Below are 21,609 nucleotides of genomic sequence, written 5' to 3'. Positions count from 1 at the left end.
TCTCATCGCAATAATAATAATGCTACTTGGATGAACCACTAATATGTTTCCAGCCACTCTGGTGAAAGGCCATGTGAAGGAGTGAAGACAGAGGCCACCACCAAGCCGGGCCTGGAGCTGGTGGGGGGACCTCTGACAGCCCCTGGAATCCGGCAGACTCTGGAGCCCACACCCTACCTCCCGCTGCGCTAATGGAAGAACCCTTTCTGTGCCACTGGGAATCATGGGAGTTAAACTGGACAGAAGGTTGCTCACTGCTGTCTTACTTACCATTTCTCGGTGTTTCCCAAACTCTGAGCATCCTGTTTCCACAGTCACGACTTTGACCACTTGTACTTAATATTTTTCCCGGAATCAACTTTCACCGCTCTCTTTCAATTTAGCTTCATCCTAAGCGATAACATCCGTGAAATCGGGGGTTTGATGTCCTAGTTACTACCTTTCCTGGGAAAAGCAGCGCTTCACTATTAAGATAACAAACATTCCTCGAGGCACCACCTGAAATCATTGCACAGGCCCCCACCATGCAGGCCTACACGTTTGGGCTTACCCTGACCTCTCCCAGGGTGGGCTCCCCAGCACCCGCTCTGCAGATGCGGTGGCTGGGCCAGGGACTGGTAGGAACGCAGGTGTCTGGACCTAGTCACCAAGCATAACTCCCAAAGAAGCAGAGGCTTCCTCCCCTTAATATCCTGGATGGCGGGGCCCACCCTCCGCCACCACTAACATATGTCACGCTGATGGCTCTGTGTCTCACATCTTCAAAAGTGCTTTGAACAAACATTAATGACCCCTCAGTGTTTCTCCGAGAGAGGGGGGCGAGGAAGGGAGGGGGCAAGCACCACCCCCACGCTGTCCTCAGCTGGGGGAAGAAACCAGGCAACAAAATTCCGTGACTTCACCAAAGCCACAGACTTAAGCTGGGGCCCCCTCCCCACCCTCCCTCATTTCCCCCAATGGCAACTTTTACTGGCTCACATTCCTCTTGCTGGGAACACTACTATTTAATTAAAAACGACAGACTTTTGTTTTCCTCTCCTTCCTTCCTCCTCCCTCCCATCCTCCAGGACTGGATGCCAAGGAGACCCACCAAAAACATGCGGGTAACATTTGTTATGGCTTTGAAGATAAAAGTCAATTGAAGTAAGCCCTCGCTGTATTTCAAGTTTCCCCTAAAGCATGGAGCAAGCTGCCTGGCAGTTGAGGAAAGGAAAAAAAAAAAAAAAAAGGTGGGGGGGGGGACTGCAAATAAATGTCATTCTGCAGGAATACTTTGTAAAAATAAACAGGCTGAAAAAACCCAAAACTTGATGAATGGAAATCCACTCAGTTGGCCTCTGTCTTGAGCTACAAATGCATTTGTTCATAGGGCTAAATCGGATCATTTTCACTGGGCTTTAAATAAGTAAGTAGATCAAAAACTATAAACGCTGGGGGAAGAAAGGGAAGTTTGTGGCTCTGTTTCTCAAGGGCCCCAACCGCAGTGCCCCCCACCCACCAAGTTTTGACCTTTCCTAGGGGAGAGCAGCTCCAATTCCAGCCCAGCCAACAGATGAAGAAAAATGGTGAAGAGAAAGCCCCCAGCTAAAGCGAGCCACCAGAGGAGGAGGCAGGGGCTTCTCCCAGACCCAGAGGTTACTTCATACAAGAAGTATGACAAGAGTCGACTTTATCCACAGGCTCACCTCCCAACACCGGCCCCCTGCGACGGGGCTGCTGCAAAGAGCCCAGGTGCCACCGCCCGGAAACACACGCACACCTCCAAAGACTCCCCAGGCCCTTCCCTAGCCCATGGACGAGACCAAAGAACTAACCAGACCTGAGACTCAGTCTGTTCCCCCTCTAAGTTAAAAAAAAAAATTAAATGTCACATCAAAAAGTTGATTGATCCTTTGATCCTTGGCTTGCTCGAGTTCCACGCAGACCATCTGAAAGCCCCGTGCAGAGTTCCAGAGCTCACAGGACATCTGTGAACACCAGTCCCAGGCCAGGAGCTGGGGCCTGACTCACTCGCTCCCCTGTCACGTCTACTGCTCCCCCAGGAACAACTCCAGCCTCGGGGACCTATTGGGGCAAGGCCCAGGCTGCAGTGGAATGAGACCCTCTCTCTCCCTGTGGGCCAAATGACGGGGTCTCAGTGCCCCCCAAACTCTGCTACCCAGATCACAGCCCTTTCTACTGGGGGTTCCTGGGCAGATGGTACTGATGAACGCCACAGACACTTGGAACACATTTGGAGGCCACCACAGTCCTGCCCTCCACCCAGACACCCCTCCTTCATGCCCTCCCTGTCTTACTAGCCACCCCCCTCCAGATCCACCTTTGAATGCTGGCGCAGAAACAAGGTAAGAAGTCAGAGCAGGCCCCCAAGTCCCTCCAGCACAGACAAGATTGCCCACAGACTGGACCTGTACCACCTCGTCACCTAGGACCTTCCCCCCAAACAGCCCTCTTTCCCCAGCTGGGCGGGAGACTGCATCACCTGTGCCACCTCTAAGGTTCCCCAAGACATGGGGGTACAGGGTCATGTTAGGGGGGCAGGGGCAGCTGAGAAGGGGCTTCTGGACTTAAGCTGTGCCAAGAGGGTGCTAAAAGTTGGGGTGGGTGGGTAAGGAGGCCCGTCTCTGAGGCTGAAAGGAGGGTAGGAGGGGATCGTACCCGGGTTCCTCTGCCAACGGTGCCCGCCGCCCGCAGCTGTCTGGGCCCAGAACTGCCGCCGGGGCAGCGCTGCCTCCCGATCCACTCCTCGATGCCTTTCCGAGCCCAGGCGGCGCTCACGGCGAAGCTGTCACCTGGGGCGGGGAAGACACGAAGCCCCCTGAGTCTGGCCCCTGGGCGAAAAGTTACCCGAGAGAGCAGGGCGAGTGGGCGCGGCAGAGGCAGCGGGGGCCAGGAGGGAGTTGAGAGCCGGGACACAATCCGAGAAAGGGACGCAGGTAATCAGGAGAAAGGGGTCCAGCGAAGCCCCAGGAGCAGGGACCTAACGGGGTGCGCGAAGGGGGAGCAGCACCCCGGAGGAAGGGTCTGAGGATCAGAAGAGCGAGCGCCGGAGGCCGCGACTGCGGAGGAGAGGGGTGAGGATCAGAAGATGGGTGCAATGAGCACGGGATGAGGGGAAGAGGGAAACGGAGGGTGAGGAGAGGGAAGCAGCGCGCGCAAGAGCCCAGATCTCGGGGGAAGGGGCTGAGGGCCGGAAAGAGAGGGGGCAGAATCTTGGGGGAAGGGGCTTAGGAGTCTGAAGAGGGGGCGCAGTGAGCGCGGAGGGCGGGGACGGCGAGAGGAGGGCTTGGGGGTCAGAAGAGAGAGCACAGGACGGAGAGGAGCGGGTGGATGGAACAGAAAAGGGGGGGGGGGGCAAGAAGGCTGCTCCCGGAGCGGGTCTGTGGAACTGGTGGCCGGAGTAGGGGGTGGGGGTGGCCCTGGTAATAAGATCCCGCGAGCTAGGCCATTCCGCCGCGGTCCGCGGTGCTTCCCCGTCCATCCCCCGGTCGGTGCCCCGCGCGCCCCTACCTTCCGGGCTCTCCCTGCGCTTGCACACGGCGGCTGCAGGCACATCGCGCGCGGCGGCGGCGGCGGCGGGAGCCGGAAAGAAAGGAGAGGCAGAGAGTTAGCAATCGCGGGGGCGAGGACGGCCGGGGCCAGGGGGCCGGCGCGCGGGCGGGGACACTGACCCGGCTTGGAGTGAAGTTTCCCCATGCTGGGGGCGCGGCGGGCGGGGGCGTCCCTAAGCCATGCGCCCGGTCCGCGGGGCCGGCGGCTCGCCGCGCCTCGCCTCGCTCTCCTCCTCCTGGAGAAACCCCGAGCCGAGCGGAGCCCGAGGCGGCGCCGGGACGCGCTCTTGCCGCCGTCGCCGCGGCCCGACTGACGCCCGGGCGCGCGGAGCCCCCAGCCCGCCGCCGCGGCCCGCACCTCCCCGCGCGCCCATTGGCCGGGCGCGGCGCATCAAAGGCGAGGCGGGCCGCGGAGGGGGCGGGCGGGGGGCGGGCGGGGGGCGGGGCTGCGGGGCAGGGCGGGGCCAGGCGCCGCCGGGCGGACACAGCGCCCCCCTCCAGGCTGCGGTCTTCAGCCCCGCGCGGGGAGCTGGAGGGCCGTGGGGGCCGGGGGGCCAGGGGGCGAGGGGGCGAGGAGGTCGGGACCCGGGACCGGAGAAGCGAGGACTCGGGACCGGAGTAGGGGGCGGGCCTCTGGCCAGCAGGCGTATTGGGACAGACACCCTCTTGGGTCCTGCCTTCTCCAGAACCACCGCTCCACTAACAGTACTGCGCCTTCCCTCCGCTCTATTTTTCCTGGAGGAGGGCAGGGCAGGACTCGGCGGCTCCAATTTACGGGTGATGAAACTGAGGTCGGAAAAGGAGAAGCTGCTGGGGCGCTAAGGGTCTGCTGCGAGCCTGCTTCGCGGCCCCTTCCCAGTCTTCCCACGACCTGACTTTTGCAGAAAGGATTCGCTTATTACCCATGTCTCCCCCTCCCTCCGCCCCTCTGGAAGTTTTGATTTGGGAGTCCAAGAGGAGGCCCACCGCGCCTGAGCCTACTGTGAGCCCGGCCCACTCCTGGCGGCTACAAGTGTCCGAAAGCCACGAGTTGCCAGCCAATCACTCGGATGTCTCATACCGGTGCCCGTGGGTGCCCTCCTGGGGTCGAGGCGCGCTGCCAGCTGAGCGGCCCGGAAGGGGGTAACCGCTGGGCCTTTGATCTTCCTTGGTTTCCGCTCCCCGCTGCAGTTCGCCAGACCCATGGGCTTGTTTGTTTTGTCTGGGGAAGTTTCTGCGGAGCGGAGGGAGACATCAAGGGGTTCCACCCCACCTTTGTGGCTGTCAGGGAGAATGGCTTGCTCTACTGGGGACACGGTGGGCCTGTCAAGTTGGGCCTGGTACCCGTCAGCCTGGGCATGGGGAAAGAAAACCCTGTGAGAAGAGTGAGAAGACCAGCTCTGCCCCCGGGACTGAGTTCTCTGCGTGAGCCTCAGTTTTCAGGTCTGTAAAATGGAGGCTCAAGTCTGCCCTTTTTGCCAACTCCTTAGAGCGGCATTGCCCAAGAAAGATAATGTGAGCAACATGTGTAAAGCTAAATTTTCTAGTAGCCGCGTTTTTTTTAAGTAAAAAGAAACAGGGATTAAGAGTAGCGCATTATCGCGAAGAGCACTGAGTTACATGTAGAATTGTTGACTCCTATATACACCTGAAATTAATATAGCACTGTATGTTAATTATACTAAAAGAAAAAATTAAAATAAAAGTAATTTTTAAAAAATTTTTTAATGTTTATTTATTTTTGACAGAGAGAGAGAGAGCATGAGCAGAGGAGGGGCAGAGAGAGAGGGAGACACAGAATCCGAAGCAGGCTCCAGGCTCTGAGCGGTCAGCACAGAGCCCGACCCGGGGCTCCAACTCACAGACCGTGAGATCATGACCTGAGCCGAAGTCGGACGCTCAACCGACTGAGCCACCCAGGCGCCCCTAAATTTTTATTTTTGATAGAGAGAGACAGAATGCAAGCAGGGGAGGGGCAGAGAGAGAGGGAGACACAGAATCTAAAGTGGGCTCCAGGCTCTGAGCTATCAGCACTGAGCCCTACACGGGCCTTGAACTCAGGAACCCTGAGATCATGACCTGGGCCGAAGTTGGCCACTTAACCAACTAAGCCACCCAGGCGCCCCTAAAAAAATTTTTTTTATGTTTATTTTTGAGAGAGAGAGAGAGTATGAGAGAGCATGAGCAGGGGGAGGCGGAAAGAGAGGGAAACACAGAATCTGAAGCAGGCTCCAGGCTCCCAGCTGTCAGCACAGAGCCCCATCGCAGGGGTTTGAACTCACAAACCTGGAGATCATGACTTGAGCTGGAGTGTGGTGCTTAACTGACAGCCACCCAAGTGACCCAAAAGTAAAATTTTTTAGAAGCCTGCAAGAACACTAAAAGAAAAAATATATAGGCCATATTACTCATCAACACAGAAGAAAGCAAAAAGAAACATGAGATTAATAATATATTTTATTTAACCCAATATACCAAAAATATTATAATTTCAACAAATAATGAGATATTTTACATTCCTTCTTTTGCGCTAATTGCTTGAAATCTGGTGTGTATTTTACACTTAGAGCGCATCTCCTCCCAGACTAGCCACATTGCAAGAGATCAATGGCCGCGTGTGGCTGGTGGCTACTGCATTGGGCGTCATAGCCCCAGAGCATCTACATGTCACAAAAGGACATTGGGAACGGCATGGGCCTCCAGAGTGATAAATTTCTTCACCCACCAATGTCTTACTTCTATCCTCCAAATCCGTCCTCTTTGGTGAAAATGAAGGCTCATCTTATAAGCAGGTACATTAATGCTGTTAGCAGGCTGGTTTCATTTGAGGAGTCCTGGGACTCCCCAAAGTAATGTTTTTGCCTTTTTATATTGCACTTCTTTACCCAGGACCTACCATATGCCAGCCATCATCCCGAGTCAGGCATAGCCCTCAGAACCACAACTGTCTGATGCAGGCTTGTACTTGCTTTAAAAAGAAAGGAAACCATTAGGCTCAGAGAGGTGAAGTCACTTGTCCAAGGTCACACAGCTAGCCGGTGGCCTGGTGAGGACTGAACCGAAGCCTGTAGATTCCATCGGCCGGGCTGTTTTCTCTATACGAGCCTGCCCCAACACAGTCTAAGCCTCACATCCATTAGAGCGAGTCCCCCATCTGGAGACCCATTCTGATGATGTAGCAGCTCTGTGACAAACCCTGTTTTAGGCACTTACGATCCGTCGCGGAACAAAACAATCCCCAGCTCCCACTCTACCGAGAGGAAGTGAGACAAGAAACAATAAACTTAACAAACAGGAACATAGTGCATGCACTAAGTCAGAAGGTGACATGCCAGCTATGCAGCGGCTCTCCACTGAGGGCAATTTGCCCCCCACGGGACATTTGCTAGGACACCTAGCAGAGAGTCACCACTAAACATCCAATGATGCACAGGACAGCCCCCACAACAAAAAATTACCCAGCCCCAAATGTCAATATTGCCGAAGTGAGGACTCCCCCGACCCACCCAGCAATAGGAAAGTGAAAAAGCAGAGCAGGAGAAGGGGAGTCAGGAGCAGGAGGGAGGTGGGGGTTTTGAGGGTCTGATTCAGAGCAGGAGGCCTCCTATGAACCCCCTCCAGAGGAAACGGAATTCTACTGGGGTCGCTCTTGGTCTCTCTCATCGCCACCCCCCACCGGTGCCAGGGTGCATCTAAATCAAAGCAAAAGTCTGCGCGTTCTTTCTCACAGTGCTCAAAAAGTTGGTTACTTCCTTAAACCGGTCATGGCTTTCTTCTTTCATGAGAAAAAAGTATCCCCTGTTCCCCTTGGGAATTTCTTTTTACAGTTCAAAAAGAGATAAAAGCAAGAACTAAAACTCCACAGTTACCAGTTTGAGTCTTGGGGGAAGTAAATCCCAAATGTCCAGCCCAGACACAAAGGCCCCCCTCCACCTTCAGCCTGGCCCTTCCCAGCCGGGCAGGCGCCGGGGACCTGGCTGCCATTGGAATCGTGACACCACCACCCCCACCAACCTGGCCCCGGGGCGAGAAACCAGAGAGGTGGGCCATGCGCTGAAACCTTAGCCTGTCCAGGACTCCGAGGAGGGGCTCCCAGGGGGGCCACGGACCCACCGTCCACCTGGGGTGGCTATTTGGCCTCTGCTGGCTCCCCGCCCCACGACTCACTGTCTTTTTATGTGTTTTAATAATTTATCTGGCCCACTTCTTGGGCTGAATACTTACAGTGACACATCTTTTTCTTTGAAGATTTCCCATCCTTTGGGGGAGGAGAATGAGAAAGGATGGGAAGGAAGAGATAAGAGAGAGAGATTATAACAGAAACGGGTTTCATGGGGCTTGAGATTTAGCAAGGCTGGTTTAGGTGAAATCTGTTAGATGTCGAGCTGGGAGGTTTTTTTTTTTTTTTCCTTTTAAAAACCACATCACCCTGGTGGGTCACCCCCACGCTTGTCCCCAGGTTAAAGCACTGGCTCCCTTCAAATGCCACCTCCTAGAAGTAGTCCTCCTTGACTTCCCAACCTGAAGAGCTCTGAATAGCCAAGGTCCCCTCCCTTGCCTCTCGGTTTGGCACTCCTTATTTTTTTAATGATGGTACTAAATTTTCCTCCCAGAGTCTAGGCTCTTTAAAGGAGGGGGTTTGCCCGACTGGCGTCTCTGGATGCAGTACCCATCACTGCCCATAGGAGGCGCTCTAGATGGAATGAGAAGAGCCCACTGAGCCCCACCTCCACCCTCCCCCTTCCAGGGTACGCTGTCAGTGAGAAGATAGGACACTGCCAAGAATATGCCCTGGGATACACTCAAGAGAAAATGAATGCCCAACTCCGCCGGCTCCCCCCCACGCCCGGTCCCTGGGCTGCTTCATCCCGCCCTCCCGCAGTGAGATTGGGCATTGCTAAGTGGCCTGCAAACCCCGTTTGCGTAAGGAAGGGAGAGGTGAACCGGTCTGCACGAGAAAGTCGCAAGAATTTTGGAGATGGCCACGAGGAAAAGGAAGGAAAGCATGTCAGGGGAACCAAGGAGCACGAGAGAAGGGCAATAAATAGGGGCCAAAGGAGGGGCAGTCCGGTGAGGAGGGGCCGGCCAGTTAACGTTCAGGACAGTGAGGTATAACGTGAGATCGGCAGGCGTCACCTGCTCACCTCTATGGTGGGATGGCCCTCGGTCGCTCCCAACCTGGGCAAAACCCTAATCACGTCTCTGGGTTAGTGGCACAGGACAGAATGAAGGAACGGGCCCAACATCGGTCGTCATAGGGCAACGGGTCACACAGGTCGTCGGCAGAGTGGAAGTGTTCATCCGGGGGAAGGAGGGGAGCCGGGCGCAGCCAGGAGGAACGCCGCCCCAGCGTCAGTCCTTGGAGATGAGGTAAAGGAGGCTGGGCTTCCCCCAGAACGAGGGGTGAGGTCCCCAAGCCACTCGATTCAAGTCGTACAGGAAAGAGGCTCCAAAGACAGCTACTCGAGCCTAAATATTAGCTGAACTGAACTGGATTTTTGTGCCACCAGCCTCTCCCAGGTCCGGGGTGTTTCAGCAAGTTCAGAGCACGGGCTTCCCGGAAGGGAAGGAGAGGGAGGACGCGCGCCTGGCTTCAGCAGGCTGCTCCTTGGTGAGGTCCTGCCCTCCTCCAATCCCTGCCTCTCAGCCCTTCTTCCGCATCTCTGTGAAGCCCTCCCAGTTGCCTTACCTGTGTGTCTACTTCCAGACTTCTTTCCACAAAAGGGAGAAAGAGGGGCGCCTGGGTGGCTCAGTCGGTTGAGCGGCCAACTTCGGCTCAGGTCATGATCTCGCGGTCCATGAGTTCGAGCCCCATGTCGGGCTCTGTGCTGACGGCTGGGAGCCTGGAGCCTGCTTCCGATTCTGTGTCTCCCTCTCTCTCTGCCCCTCCCCCGCTCATGCTCTGTCTCTCTCTGTCAAAAATAAATAAACATTTAAAAAAAAAAAAGGGGGAGAAAGAAACTTCCACCTTCCCAAGCCTTTGTTTTTCAGTCACATGCTGTCAGTCTGGGGCCTACTCACCACACTCAGTCTGTATGTCTATAAAATAGAAGAAAGGATCCGGCCAATCAGCATTTCCCAAAGCAGGTCCCATGGAGAACACCAGAATTGTGAGATGCTATCCTTATGTGAAAGAAAGGGCTCCATGTGAAACTTTGGGCAGCCCTGGCCTAGCCACGGGGAGATAAGTTCCTTTTCTGCAGGACCTGTCAGAACCTTCAGTAAGCAACGGAGTTTTGTCATTCTTCAAGAGGACGACATCACAAGCAGTGTTTTTCAAACTCACTTAACTGGGGAACCCTTTATTGGAAGCTTGATCGCAAACAAATGTTCGTGGAACACACGTTGGAAAATGCCAGACTAAACGGCTCCTAAGAATCTTTCCGATCTGAGATCCCAAGTCCTAATCCAGGGGCCTAGCCTACGAGGGTGGCAGGAAGGAAACTCAGTGAGCACAGAGCCGGCATGGGAAGGCCCCCCGAAGGTATGCACCCGCGTGTGTCTACGGTGGGCACTTAGCGTGTCTCAGGACGTGTTCGCCCACCTCCAGGCCTCTGGGCAGTTGGACACCCCTGTGCACGAGGCTCCACGGCCACAGTGTGAGGCAAGAAGGAAGAGGGTGACTACAGGGAAGTTCATGGCCAGCTGGCCTCACCGGCCCTCTCTCCCTCCTCCTCTTTCCCTTCCCCTCCCCTTCCTCCCCCTCCTCCTCCATGGCCTCCACCACCACCAGAATCTTCTCCATCCATCCCACAGAGCGCAGCTTCAGGGGGGCCCTGCTGCCATGTTGGTACCCCGTGGCCCCTTCACTCCTTGGCCACAGCTGGTTGGACGCCTGACTCATGAGCCAGGATCTCTTTGCAGAATTTGAAGTGAGAGGCCCAGGGCCTGTGGTCGGCATGCTGGCGGTCTCCAAAACCGAAGGGCTCCATAGCCCCGGGGCCTGCAGCGGCTCCTTGGGGCCCACGTGAGCCAAGGAACAAGCAAAAAGAAGCAGGAGCAGGAGCAGAGAGAAGCAGAGATAGCAAACCAGGTGGAGAGAGCCACGCGACAGACTGTCTCAGTCCCCGAGACCGCCTATCCCCAGCTCTTAACCTTGTTACTTCTGCCTGCGTGTTCTGACCTTGGGTCCCTGACAGGCCCTTGGCCCCCCTTTCTCAGGGGGCTAGAGAGGAGGCTTCCTTGGAATTTAACATGCAGACGAATCCCCTGAGATGCTGTTAAAATGCAGTCTGGGGTGGGACCTGAGAATCTGCATTTCTGACAATCTCCCAGATCCGACTGCTGCCGCTGGTCTGTAGACCGCCTTTGAAGCCCAGGAAAGCCATGCCTTCGCAGCAGCTGCGAGGGTTTATAACCTGCTTCTTCTCTGAGGAAGTAGCAGGACTTGGAGAAGGAGGGACAGAAGTCAGGGAGGGGGGACCCGAGAAATAAACGTGTTTCTCTTTTACTAATTAAGTCATTCCACAAAGATGTGAAGCAGGCCTAATTTATACCAGGCTCTTATGTTAAGAAAACAGACAAAAATAAGTCAGTGAAATAAATGGTGTGTCTATGGGGGAAAAAATCAAGTGGGAAAGAGGGAGAAGAAATACCAAGGAAGGGTTTGCAATCTTAGGTGGGGGGGGGGGGTGGTCAGAGAGTAGTCTTTGAGTGAAGACTTGGAAATGAAGAAGGGAGCTATAAGGATGCATAAGGATACTGGAGGGAAAGCAGATCCAGGCAGGGAACAGCTAGTGCAAAGGTCCTGAGGCAGGGACATAATGTGAATGTTTTGGGTACAAGGTGGGCTGTGGCTCCGAAGCATGGGGGTGTGGGGATGGGATGTTCAAGGGGGAGGGGAAGCTGAGCTTGCCAGGTGGGAAGGCTCATCCTGAGAACTTTGTGGGCCTTGCCAAGGGCTTCAGCTTTACTTGAGGGAGAGGGGGTCGACAGAGAATTGTGACCTGGAGTGCCCGGGCTACCGTGCTTCAAGCAGAATGTGGATTAGGGGGTGGCAGCATGAGGCCTGGCAGAAGCAAGGAGACCAGTGACAAGGTGACTGCAGCAACGCTGTTGTGACATGATGGTGGCTTACACCTGAGTGATAGCAGCCAAGGAGGTGAGACGGAGGATATGACTGTATTTGGAAGTCAGAGGCAATGAGGTTAGCTAATGCAGTGGACACGGGGGTGGGGGAGAGAAAGAGGAGTTGTGTAAGATGCCAGAGCTCCTGTCCTGATCCCTGGGAAGGAGGGAGCCTGCAGATGGAGCTGTGCGCAGGGCAGGGAACCCCGGGGGCTCCGTCTGAGCGGCTACTTGGAAGAGGCCTGTTGCATAGCCAAGCAGCAAGGTCAAGTAGGCAGGTGGATCCAAGAGCCTAGGGTTCAGAAGCAAGCTGCAGGCTAGAGAGATACACCTGGGCATCACGAGCATCTAGAAGCAATTTAAAGCCTGACATTGGACATGATCCCCTGGGGAGGGAGTGGAGACAGAGAACAGAATAGAACCCTGGGACCCTGCCAAGTCTAAGGGTCAGCAAGTGTCTTCTTAGAATCTCAGCACCCCCGCGACCTCTTGGACTCCATTCGGTCCTCGTGGGTTCCCCTCCTAGAGAAACCCCCTCTCTTCCCGGTAATCCTTCTCGTACCTGCTCACCACCGCCTGCACCGCCCCCAGGCTGGCAGATTCCTGGCTCAGCAGCTGAACTCTCAAAGTACTTCTTTGTTCCAACCAGCCCTAGAGATAAACGAGACAATGTGTGTGAAACGCTTAGGGCCTCCAGCGCAGGGCCCTGGCGGATGCCAGCTCTCCCTGATGCCCTGGTCACAGCAGAGAAGCCGGCTCTCTGCGTGGGGGCCTGAGCCTGAGTTCGTCGGGTCTGTGCCGGCCTCACCTCTCCATGCCTGGCCCACAGTACGGGCTTTAGAAATGTTGGGGCGCCTGGGTGGCTCAGGCGTTTAAGCGTCCGACGTGGGCTCAGGTCATGATCTCCCAGTTCGTGGGTTCGAGCCCCGCTTCAGGTTCTGTGCTGACAGCTCGGAGCCTGGAGCCTGCTTCGGATTTTGTGTCTCCCTCTCTCTCTTCCCCTCCCTGACTTGTGCTCTCTGTCTCTCTCTCTCTCTCTCTCTCTCTCTCTCTCTCAGAAATAAGCAAACATAGGGGAGCCGGGGTGGCTCAGTCAGGTAAGCATCTAACTTAGGCTGGAGTCATGATCTCGCGGTTCATGAGTTCAAGCCCCGCATAGGACTTTGTGCTGACAGCTCAGAGCCTGGGGCCACGTCAGATTCGGTGTCCCCTTCTCTCTCTGCCCCTCCCCCGCTCATGCTCTGTCTCTCTCTCTCTCTCTCTCTCTCTCTCTCTCTGTCTCAAAAATAGATAAAACGTTAAAAACAATAGTAAGTTGGGGCACCTGGGTGGCTCAGTCGGTTAAGTACCTGACTTTGTCTCTGGTCATGATCTCACGGTTCATGAGTTCTGGGCTGACAGCTCAGAGCCCAGAGCCTTCTTCGGATTCTGTGTCTCCCTCCCTCTCTGCCCCTTCCCCACTTGCACTCTGTCTGTCTCTCTCTCTTTCTCTCTCAAAAGTGAATAAACATTAAAAAAATAATAATAATAAGTAAACATGAAAACAAGCTTATTTTTCTATAATTTATTTACTTTTTAAAATTTACATCCAAGTTAGTTAGCATATAGTGGAACAATGATTTATTTTTTTAAAAAATGTCTGTTGTAGGCAGGAATGACAGCACATGAACCCATCTGACCGGAGGGGACACTGTCCCCCATGGCCTCTTCGGGTCTTCTCCAGGCCCCTCCCACATCATTTTTGTTTCTTCTGACTCTGTGCCCAACGGGTCACTGCCACCCAATCGCTCCAAGCAGCTTCCGCTCCCAGCCAGGGCAGGGGGACAGATGGGGGCCATGCACTGGGCCACGGGCCGCGGCTGTCCTCCCCTCTGAAACCGCAGGGATGGGTGTTTTCTCCTCTGTTTGCATCTTCCCACAGCTACTGGGGGTGCATCCTCCACCTGGCGCCCCTTTTAGCTTCATGATCTGCGGACTTCTCTGGGTGACAAATATCTTTGTACTGAGCGCCCCCCTCCCCAGCCCCTCCCTCTGTCCCTGGGTTCTGACTTTGTGCAGGCTTCTGTCTGCACAAAGGGACCATTGAGAGGCAGGCTGTGGGATGCCGCCTTTGATCTGGGGTTCTAATAACGTGTGTATGTTTGCGTCCCAAAACAATGCAGCAGCCTGGCTGACTGGAGGGAGGCAGGGAGGGCGGCGGGGGGGGGGGGAGAGAAGGTCCACAGGATGGTTACAATGCAGGCTGGGTTGTGAGCGTTGGCCAGCTCATTTGGAGAGCACCTCCACATTCTCGCTAGTAAAGTACACGCATCACACGGAGGAAGGCCCCGGCACAGTTTGGTATGCCAAACCAAGGTCTGAGAGGTCACTGGGACTGCACAGGAGCTCCATAAGGCCGGGGGTGGGGGGGCGCTGGTCACAGGTTCACCGGGGAAGCGCAGGAAACATAAGGGAAGGGCAGGGGCCAGGGAGGTCTGGTGGCACATACCCAGCCTTAAGAGACAGCCGCAGCTCAACACCAGCTACCACCCGAGGGCCCGGAGCTGCTAGATCTTTGGATTTTTCAAAAGGAGCTGTGAATCCGGGTTTCTAAATGAAATCTTCGAAATTTTTTAAGTTGGCCATGAATTGTTAAAAAAAAAAAATTAAGTATATTTATTTATTTTCGAGAGAGACAGAGACAGCACGAGTGGGGAGGGAGGCAGAGAGAGAAGGGGAGAGAGAGAATCCCAAGCAGGCTCCACGCCATCAGCGTGGAGCACGACATGGGGCTCGAACTCACGAAACTGTGAGACCATGATCTGAGCCGAAACCAAGAGTCGGAGGCCTAACTGACTCAGCCACCCAGGTGCCCCACGAACTGTAAAGATTTTAAGTGCGGCGCAGGCCATAGGGAGCATGCATCCCTACGGGAACCCAGCCTGTGGTCACTAGTTTCACCCTCTGCTTAGGTAAACTCATCCAGAGACAATGAACACTGGAGAGGGAAGGTAATAATTCAGACCCGGTCCCAGGCTCTCTCCTAAAGGGAAAACTAGGGGTGGCAATGCCAGCCCGGTGCCTGATGCTCCGGTGTCCCCCCAATTAATGTTATTCCTTCAGTTCCTTGGCAAAGGGGTACCCAGTTTCTCCAATGTGCCGGGACCAGGCTGGGCAGGAAGGATGCAGGAATTAATCAGGTGGGGCTCCTGCCTGCCCTCGACCAGGCAAGGAGACAAGTGTGAGAAGCTAAATTGTACTGAAAGCCCACTGTTGCCAGGCCCTGTGTGAAGGGCTACGGGCATTTTGTCATCCCACGTGGTCCTTACAACCCCCTGGAAATGAAGGGACTCTGATTATCGTTTCCACTTTGTAGATGAGGATACAGGTTCAAGGAAAGGAATGGAGCTTCTCAACACAGTTGCAGAGACTGGATTTCCCACTGCTTGCCAGCCAAGCCCTGGCGTACTGCAAGATGGGTCGTCCAGGTTTATGCCCACATAACGCTTCAAGCTGGGCAGTGTGTACACTGTGCAACTGTACATGCCAACCAGTGGTAGAAAAAATTATGACAAATCAAGTGTTTATCAACGTCTGTGTAAAGGCCTGGGGCTCAGCCAAGGAATGTTGAGTCTGAAGCCTCCCCTGAGACCCTTCTTCCCGGCACAAATCTTGCTTCTGGTGAAGAAATGAGTCCCTCCTTTACCCAGACCTTCTGCCTTCCGTGGGTACCCGAGGGAAACCAAGACCACGCAGAGCATCAGTGCTTCCTGTCTCCCATATCTGCCCTCAGTTTTCTCATCTGTGTATGGGGATTACAGCTAAGAAAGGAACATGCTGAAACGATTGGAGAGGGATTCTAGGCTATTCGATATGGCTCTGCCTTCCTCACCTGCCAGCTGAGCGGCCTTGGCTGGATACTCGGCCTCACTTCCTCCGTCTGTAAAATGGTCTGCAGTTCCCCCCGCTGAGGGTGGGCTCTCCACAGACGTTATCCATCATTCATGCTGCCTTGTCGTCAAGAACATCACCTCTGTGACCTCCCACCGTGGGAACCATGCTCAGGATGGGCCAGGCCTCCCTCCTGCATAGACACTCGCGTGGCTCTCAGTTTCATCGGGCATCAGACCATCTTTCAAGAATTCACCAGGCTGCACATCACTGTCGACCTTTGCTGTTTACGACCTGGGAGGAAGGTGACCGAGGTCCCACACTGTGTGAGGTGAGGTGGGGCCCATACTACCTGCTGTCCTCTGTCGTCACATGCTGAGTCTTGGATGTCTGGGGTGGGGGGACGGGGAGAGGAAGGAGGGACTGAGAATGGGGCCTGGGAGCCCCGCCCCATCTTCTTCCTTCTCGTCCCCTAAACATTAACCTGTCTACATAAGAGCATGCAGGGGGCCTAGATGGTCCAGGGGGGCAGACAGAGGACTAGCAAACCGCTGAAAAGCTCTTGGGCCTCACCAAAAACCCAGACAATGGGCACAAGATCACAATAAATAAGGTTTTAAACAGAGGAAAGCTGTGGTCCCTCTGGAAAGTCAAGGTAACCTTGGCTCTCCATTCAAGTTAGCAGGTTTTTCTGTTTTTTAAGTTTACCTATTTATCTGGAGGAGGGGGGCAGAGAGAGCGGGAGAGAGAGAGAGTCCCAAGCAGGCTCCTGAGGCCATGCCCTCTCTCTGCTGTTCTGCCCCCTACTCTCTCCACTCCGGGCCCCTGCTCATCCTTCAGGGCCGGTGTAGATGTCACCTCTTCCTCCACGTGCCAACTGTCCAGCCTCCATGTGAACCCCCAGCTGGAGCCCTGGGGAGGTCTCGCCTCCAGCCCAAGTGACTTAGTAGAAATGAACAGTTCCTCACGGTTCCTCACCGTCCCCAGAAGGAATTCTGGAGCCAGCTGTCAACATACTAATAGGGAAGGAGGAACTGAGGCTTGGGTTTGCAGGAGGCGCTGGAGGGGGGGTCCTTTCCACTTTTAGGCACCCACCTCCCAAAGATCAGGCCCCACACAACTTCTGGCCAGAGGACCAAACCCAGGTGGCCTGTGGAATCTGTGCGGTAACAGAACGTCTGCACTGACCACCCTGTTCACGTCACACCGAACGCTAAGTCGGAGGTGACCCACTGAGGGGCTGTCATCAGGCTGCCCTACACCTCATGCAGGACAGGCACCAAGCTGGGTGCACTACACAGTGTTGGGACAAACCCAATCTCGGAGAGGAGATTAGGTTCATGGGAAGTGTCACCGTGCATGCAAATAACCACAGACCAAGGTGAATCACCAGCCAATGTGTGCAACACTTGGCACAGAGCCTGCAAATAACAGACCTGCGATAAAACGGACCATCATATCGTCATCGCCGTCATCATTGTCATTCATGAAAACACCAAAAAATAATGTTTTCTTTAGCACTTTTTGGTTGTAAACGGCAGTGACAAAACCCAACTGAAAGTAGCCCAAGCAGAAAGGAAATGTATGGGCTTGGGGCGCCTGGGTGGCTCAGTCGGTTAAACGACCGACTCTCGGTTTCGGCTCAGGTAAATATCCCACGGTCCATGAGTTCGAGCCTGGCGTCAGGCTCCACAGCAGTCCAGAGCCTGCTTGGGATTCTCTCTCTCTCTCCCTCTCTCTCTGCCCTTCCCCTGCTCATGCTGTCTGTCTCAAGATAAATAAATAAATAGAAAGAAAGAAAGAAAGAAAGAAAGAAAGAAAGAAAGAAAGAAAAAAGTTAGTTTATGAGGTCACATAACCCAGGTACTGGGAAGACAGATCATGAGCAGCTTCAGACTTATAACCAAACAACCTTGTGTTCAGCGTGAAAACAGAATTATTCTTCCCCAGCTCAGGAGAGAAAAATCCTGGGGAAGGACTCTGATTGGTCCAGGGTGGGTCATGTGCACATTTCTGAACCAATCACTACAGGCGTTTGGTTGGTCCAACTTGAGTCAGGTGCCCAACCAACCCTGTGGCCTGATGGAGTTGAGTGGTGGCTCCACCCCCAACCACAGCATTGGATGGGAAGGAACAAGGCCCCCAAAGAAAGCAGGGAACAGGAGTCATTATCTTACCTGAGGAAGGCAGAATATCCTCCTAACTCCACCCTCCAATGCACAAATGGGTAGACTTGACCCCATGAAATTGGCCCCGGGGAAAGGGAAATAGAAAACAGTAGAGACACAGGAATGAGAGACTGAACAATCTGAGTGGCCAGAGAGCAACCGTCCTTGGTGACACAGGTGAACATGGAGACCAGAAGCCACAGATCTGAAGGAAAGCTGTGAGGGAGCCAGAGGTTGAGAAAAGAAAAAGAAAAGTCTGTATCATACTCTGATCCGGGGCTGCCCTCCGAGGCCTGGTCTCAGTGTTCACGAAGATGATTTTTGGATTGTCTCCTGGTGACTAGAACCAGAAGACCCCCTTCTCCAGATGGCCCTGGGCCTCCAAGGATAAAGGAAAACCGTTGCCATCCCTCCCGGGGAACACAATACATGACAGAGGGGCCACTCCACGTGAGATCCCCATAGCCACCCTGACAAACCCCCAGGGCCAGGCTTTCTGGGCATCTCCGTTCTTCCTTCCATGACCCATGAGGTGCCACGTTGCGTCCATTCTCTTAGATCTGCAGCCCCTCCCTCCACACTGCCGCCGCCCAGGTGTGACTGATTGATGATGGCCACTCTTATGTGTCACTGTCCCTACTTGTCACTGTCCCTGTTAAGCAGAGCTGCTTATTTCCCCCTGAGTCTGGGCTGGCCTGTGACCATTGAACCAACAGAGTGTATGGTGGCAGTGGTGAGCCGCTCTTGTTTTCTCCCACTTGGAATGTTTGCTTCTGGAACATTCCCTCTCAGAACCTAGCCGCGATGCCAGAAGCCCAAGCCACATGGAGAGGTCATGTTTGCGTGCCAGCAGACAGCCCCGGCTGAGTGTCCAGACGGCAGCCAGCAACAACGGCCATTGTGGGTGTCTAACATAAGAGAGTCCCCAGATGACTGGGGTCCCTGTCGACATCACATCGAGCAAGACTGTCCCCGCTGAGCCCGGCGAACCCCTCAAATCACCAGAGACAATGAAACGGTGGCTGCGTTGAGCCACTGAGTTTTATGGTGCCTTGTGACACAGCAGACGTACTTGAACTCCAGGCCCAAGACTTCATCGTCTCCTCTGGCTCAGAGGCAACCACACGCTCACCGACTGATGTCCCAGCCTCCACATCCGTCTATTGGCCAAAGCCGTTTCCCACGCGCAGGACTGATGATGTCCTGCTTCTGCTCAAAGCCTTCAATGGCTTCTCATTGTCCACAGAAGGAGGACATACCCCACGGGAGTGTGCATCAGAACGACCGGGTTTTTCAAAATACAGATATTCCACTCGAGGGCTTGGAATCAGGGTATCAGATTGTGGAAACACCGCTGGTGTGGTAGATGAAACGATTTGTCCACGGCTCTTCCTTGTCTACTTCTGAACAATTCACGGTGAGCGGAGGAGGCTCTCCCATACCCAGGAGGCAGGACTTGGCCGTGGGATTTATCTTGCCCCGTCGAATAGGGGCAGAGGTGACACGGTGCCAGTTCCAAGCCAAGGCCGTAAGAGGCATTTCGTATTTCCACCCCTCCCTCTCACACTTCTACTATTCACCGTGAAGGATTTGCCCCAAATAGCCTTTCAGCCTGGGTCCCCAAATGAGAGATACGCAGAGCAGATATGAATCCAACCCCTAGTCTGGCTCAGCCAATTCTACTCAGGTTCATCAGTCACCCCAGTTGGTTTTCAGACCTGTAGTGAGAAAAAGAAATCTTTGCTGTCATATGCCTCATGGACTCGCTTGTTATGCAGCATTATTGCAGCCATATCTAACTAATGCATCAGGTGATTCTGAAGCATATCCCCGATTAAGAACCACGGGCCTACGGGCACCTGCCTGGCTCAGTCGGTAGAGTACGTGATTCTCAATCTCAAGGCCGTGAGTTTAATTTAAGCCTCACGTCGGGCATGGAGCCTACTTAAAAAAAAAAAAAAAGAACGACTGGCCAAAAGGATGCTTAGCCTGGCATTCAAGGCCTTCATCAGTCAGTCTCCCATTTCTCTCTCCGGCCTTATCATCTCACTTTCTCTTCTGGACCTGTCAGGACTCTGCGTGCCAAAGCAGAATCTAACCTTGATTAATCCTAACAGAGAAGGGACTCACAGGTAGCTGTAAAATCAGACTGAGAAAATAGGCAGGAAGCAAGAAGTGTCAGGCAGCTGGGACCAGGGTCAGAAGACACATAGGTGAGAAACAGACCACCACTGGCTACCTGGACTCTGGGTGCTGGATCCTTAGGCCGCTGCTGGCAGGGTGGGCATCTCTGGCTCCCCCTGCTTCTCTGAAGGGGGAAGCATCCCATTGGCCCAGTCATGCCTTAGCCATTAGAAGACAAAGAACAGATATATGACTCCTGAAGAGGATAGGGTCAGATGCTAGGGAGCCCAAATCCCCAACATCCCTTGGACCTTCATACTTTTTACAAATATAAAAACTCCTGAACTTGTCCTAGAACATACAAGTGCCCTGGTAATGTTTCTCAATAAAGAGTAAAATATTCTAGAATATTCTAGAATATTCTAAAACATTGCTCTAGGCCGTGAGTGAACTGAGGCCCTTTTGATTTCCCTTTCCCAATTCAGTGAGTTCAGATCCTTTCTCAGGGCAGCTCAAAATCTATCCCTTCCCTGAGGCCTCCCCCCTCTCCAGGTGGGAAGTGGCATCCTCTCCTTGGCACTCCAACACACGTGGTCTGCCTGTCTTTTCTGAGCCGCAACTGGAGTCACTGATGAATTTGTGAGGCCTGAGGTCTTCCCAGGGCTGAGGCCAGTGCCTGGTGCCTGGTAGGTGCTTAGGAGACACTGGGAGGACACCTGAGCAGGGAGGCCTTTTGCCAATTGAGAAATTCCAGCGTCTCTCTATACCCTCAAAATTCGAGCAGCAGGAATACGAGTTGAGCTTGGGCTGATATATATGTATATATATGTGCCTGGTCCAGCTTAGCGCCTGCTGGTGCAAGGCCACAGTGCAAAGGCCTCTGGGGTCGAAATCCCTCATTCCTCAGGTCGGTATTTCAAATAACCACCTCCAGCTTTTGAGCTGAGCACGTTGATTCTCCTGTTTGGAAGTGCTTTGCAATTTGGCAGCTCCAAGGGGTGCACCCTGGAGCCAGAGTGGGTGAGCTCTGATCCAGAGAACGGAGGCTGCTGGACCTGCCCCTGGGCCTTCTTTAACTCTGGCCTCACCATGAAAATCATTCCCGGCTTCAGGTTTCCTGGGCGAGTATGAAAGAGCTGCTGAGGCCGGTAGGTCCGCCCATGTCTCCTCGGACCCCTCTGCCTGACCCCGATGTGCGCCCTGAGTCCCGATCGCCAGAACCTGTGTCTCGCTGTTGGCAAGCTCCCTTCAGGCGACTGGAGAACTCGGCCAACACCCAGCAGAGTGAGGGCATCGCTACCCCTGTTCCCTCGCTCCTCTGCAACTCTGAGGCATGACGCATACATCTCCGGGGCACCCAGGTGGAAGGGAGCCCCCGTGACCCTCCGGCAGGTCTTTGCATGACAGCCCATCCTTGCTTTGCTTGATGCCCTATCCTTGCTTGATATCACATCACATCCTTGATATCAAATCCATCGTTGCTTGACCCGCCACCCTTTCTTGATATGACATCCTTGCTCAATACCCCAGGCTTGCTTGAGATCACTTCCCTGCTTTGCTGCTATCACGGCCTCGATATCACATGCTTGCTTGGGTATCTGTGCCCTAACTGATACTTTCCCTTCCTGGCCCCGCTTCCCCACCTCCTACACATTCCCTCCTCTTGGGAGCTGCTCCCGGGAACCCAACCTAAGAGAGTAGAGAGGGAGGGAGACCGCAGTGATAAATGTCGCCACTGTTGATTGACTGCCACTCCACTTCAAGATCCTTCGGTGCCTTCTGTCTTTCGTTATCTCGACAGCAGGGAGTTTTCACCCCCGTTTTACAGAGGAAGAAACGGAATCTCAGAG

General features: G+C 54.3%; 1 protein-coding gene across 1 annotated transcript in view; it reads right to left on the bottom strand.

The window, feature by feature from the left end:
- Positions 1-3,555, bottom strand: part of NKD1 (NKD inhibitor of WNT signaling pathway 1) — an 81,457-nt gene extending 77,902 nt beyond the window's left edge. Inside the window, exons 1-3 of the mRNA XM_047077398.1 lie at positions 3,511-3,555; positions 2,981-3,059; positions 2,659-2,792 (exon numbers count right to left, since the gene is read on the bottom strand). Coding sequence (XP_046933354.1) covers positions 2,659-2,792; positions 2,981-3,059; positions 3,511-3,555 — 258 coding nt within the window. The remainder of the gene's footprint in view (positions 1-2,658; positions 2,793-2,980; positions 3,060-3,510) is intronic.
- Between the last annotated feature and the right edge of the window lie 18,054 nt (positions 3,556-21,609).

This window comes from Lynx rufus, unplaced genomic scaffold, assembly GCF_022079265.1.
Source record: "Lynx rufus isolate CCGP_SWC_20201006 ecotype Redwood Valley unplaced genomic scaffold, mLynRuf1.p SCAF_16, whole genome shotgun sequence".
Taxonomy (NCBI): domain Eukaryota; kingdom Metazoa; phylum Chordata; class Mammalia; order Carnivora; family Felidae; genus Lynx; species Lynx rufus.
Note: the sequence above shows the minus strand (reverse complement) of the source record. Positions and strands in the feature narration are given on the sequence as shown.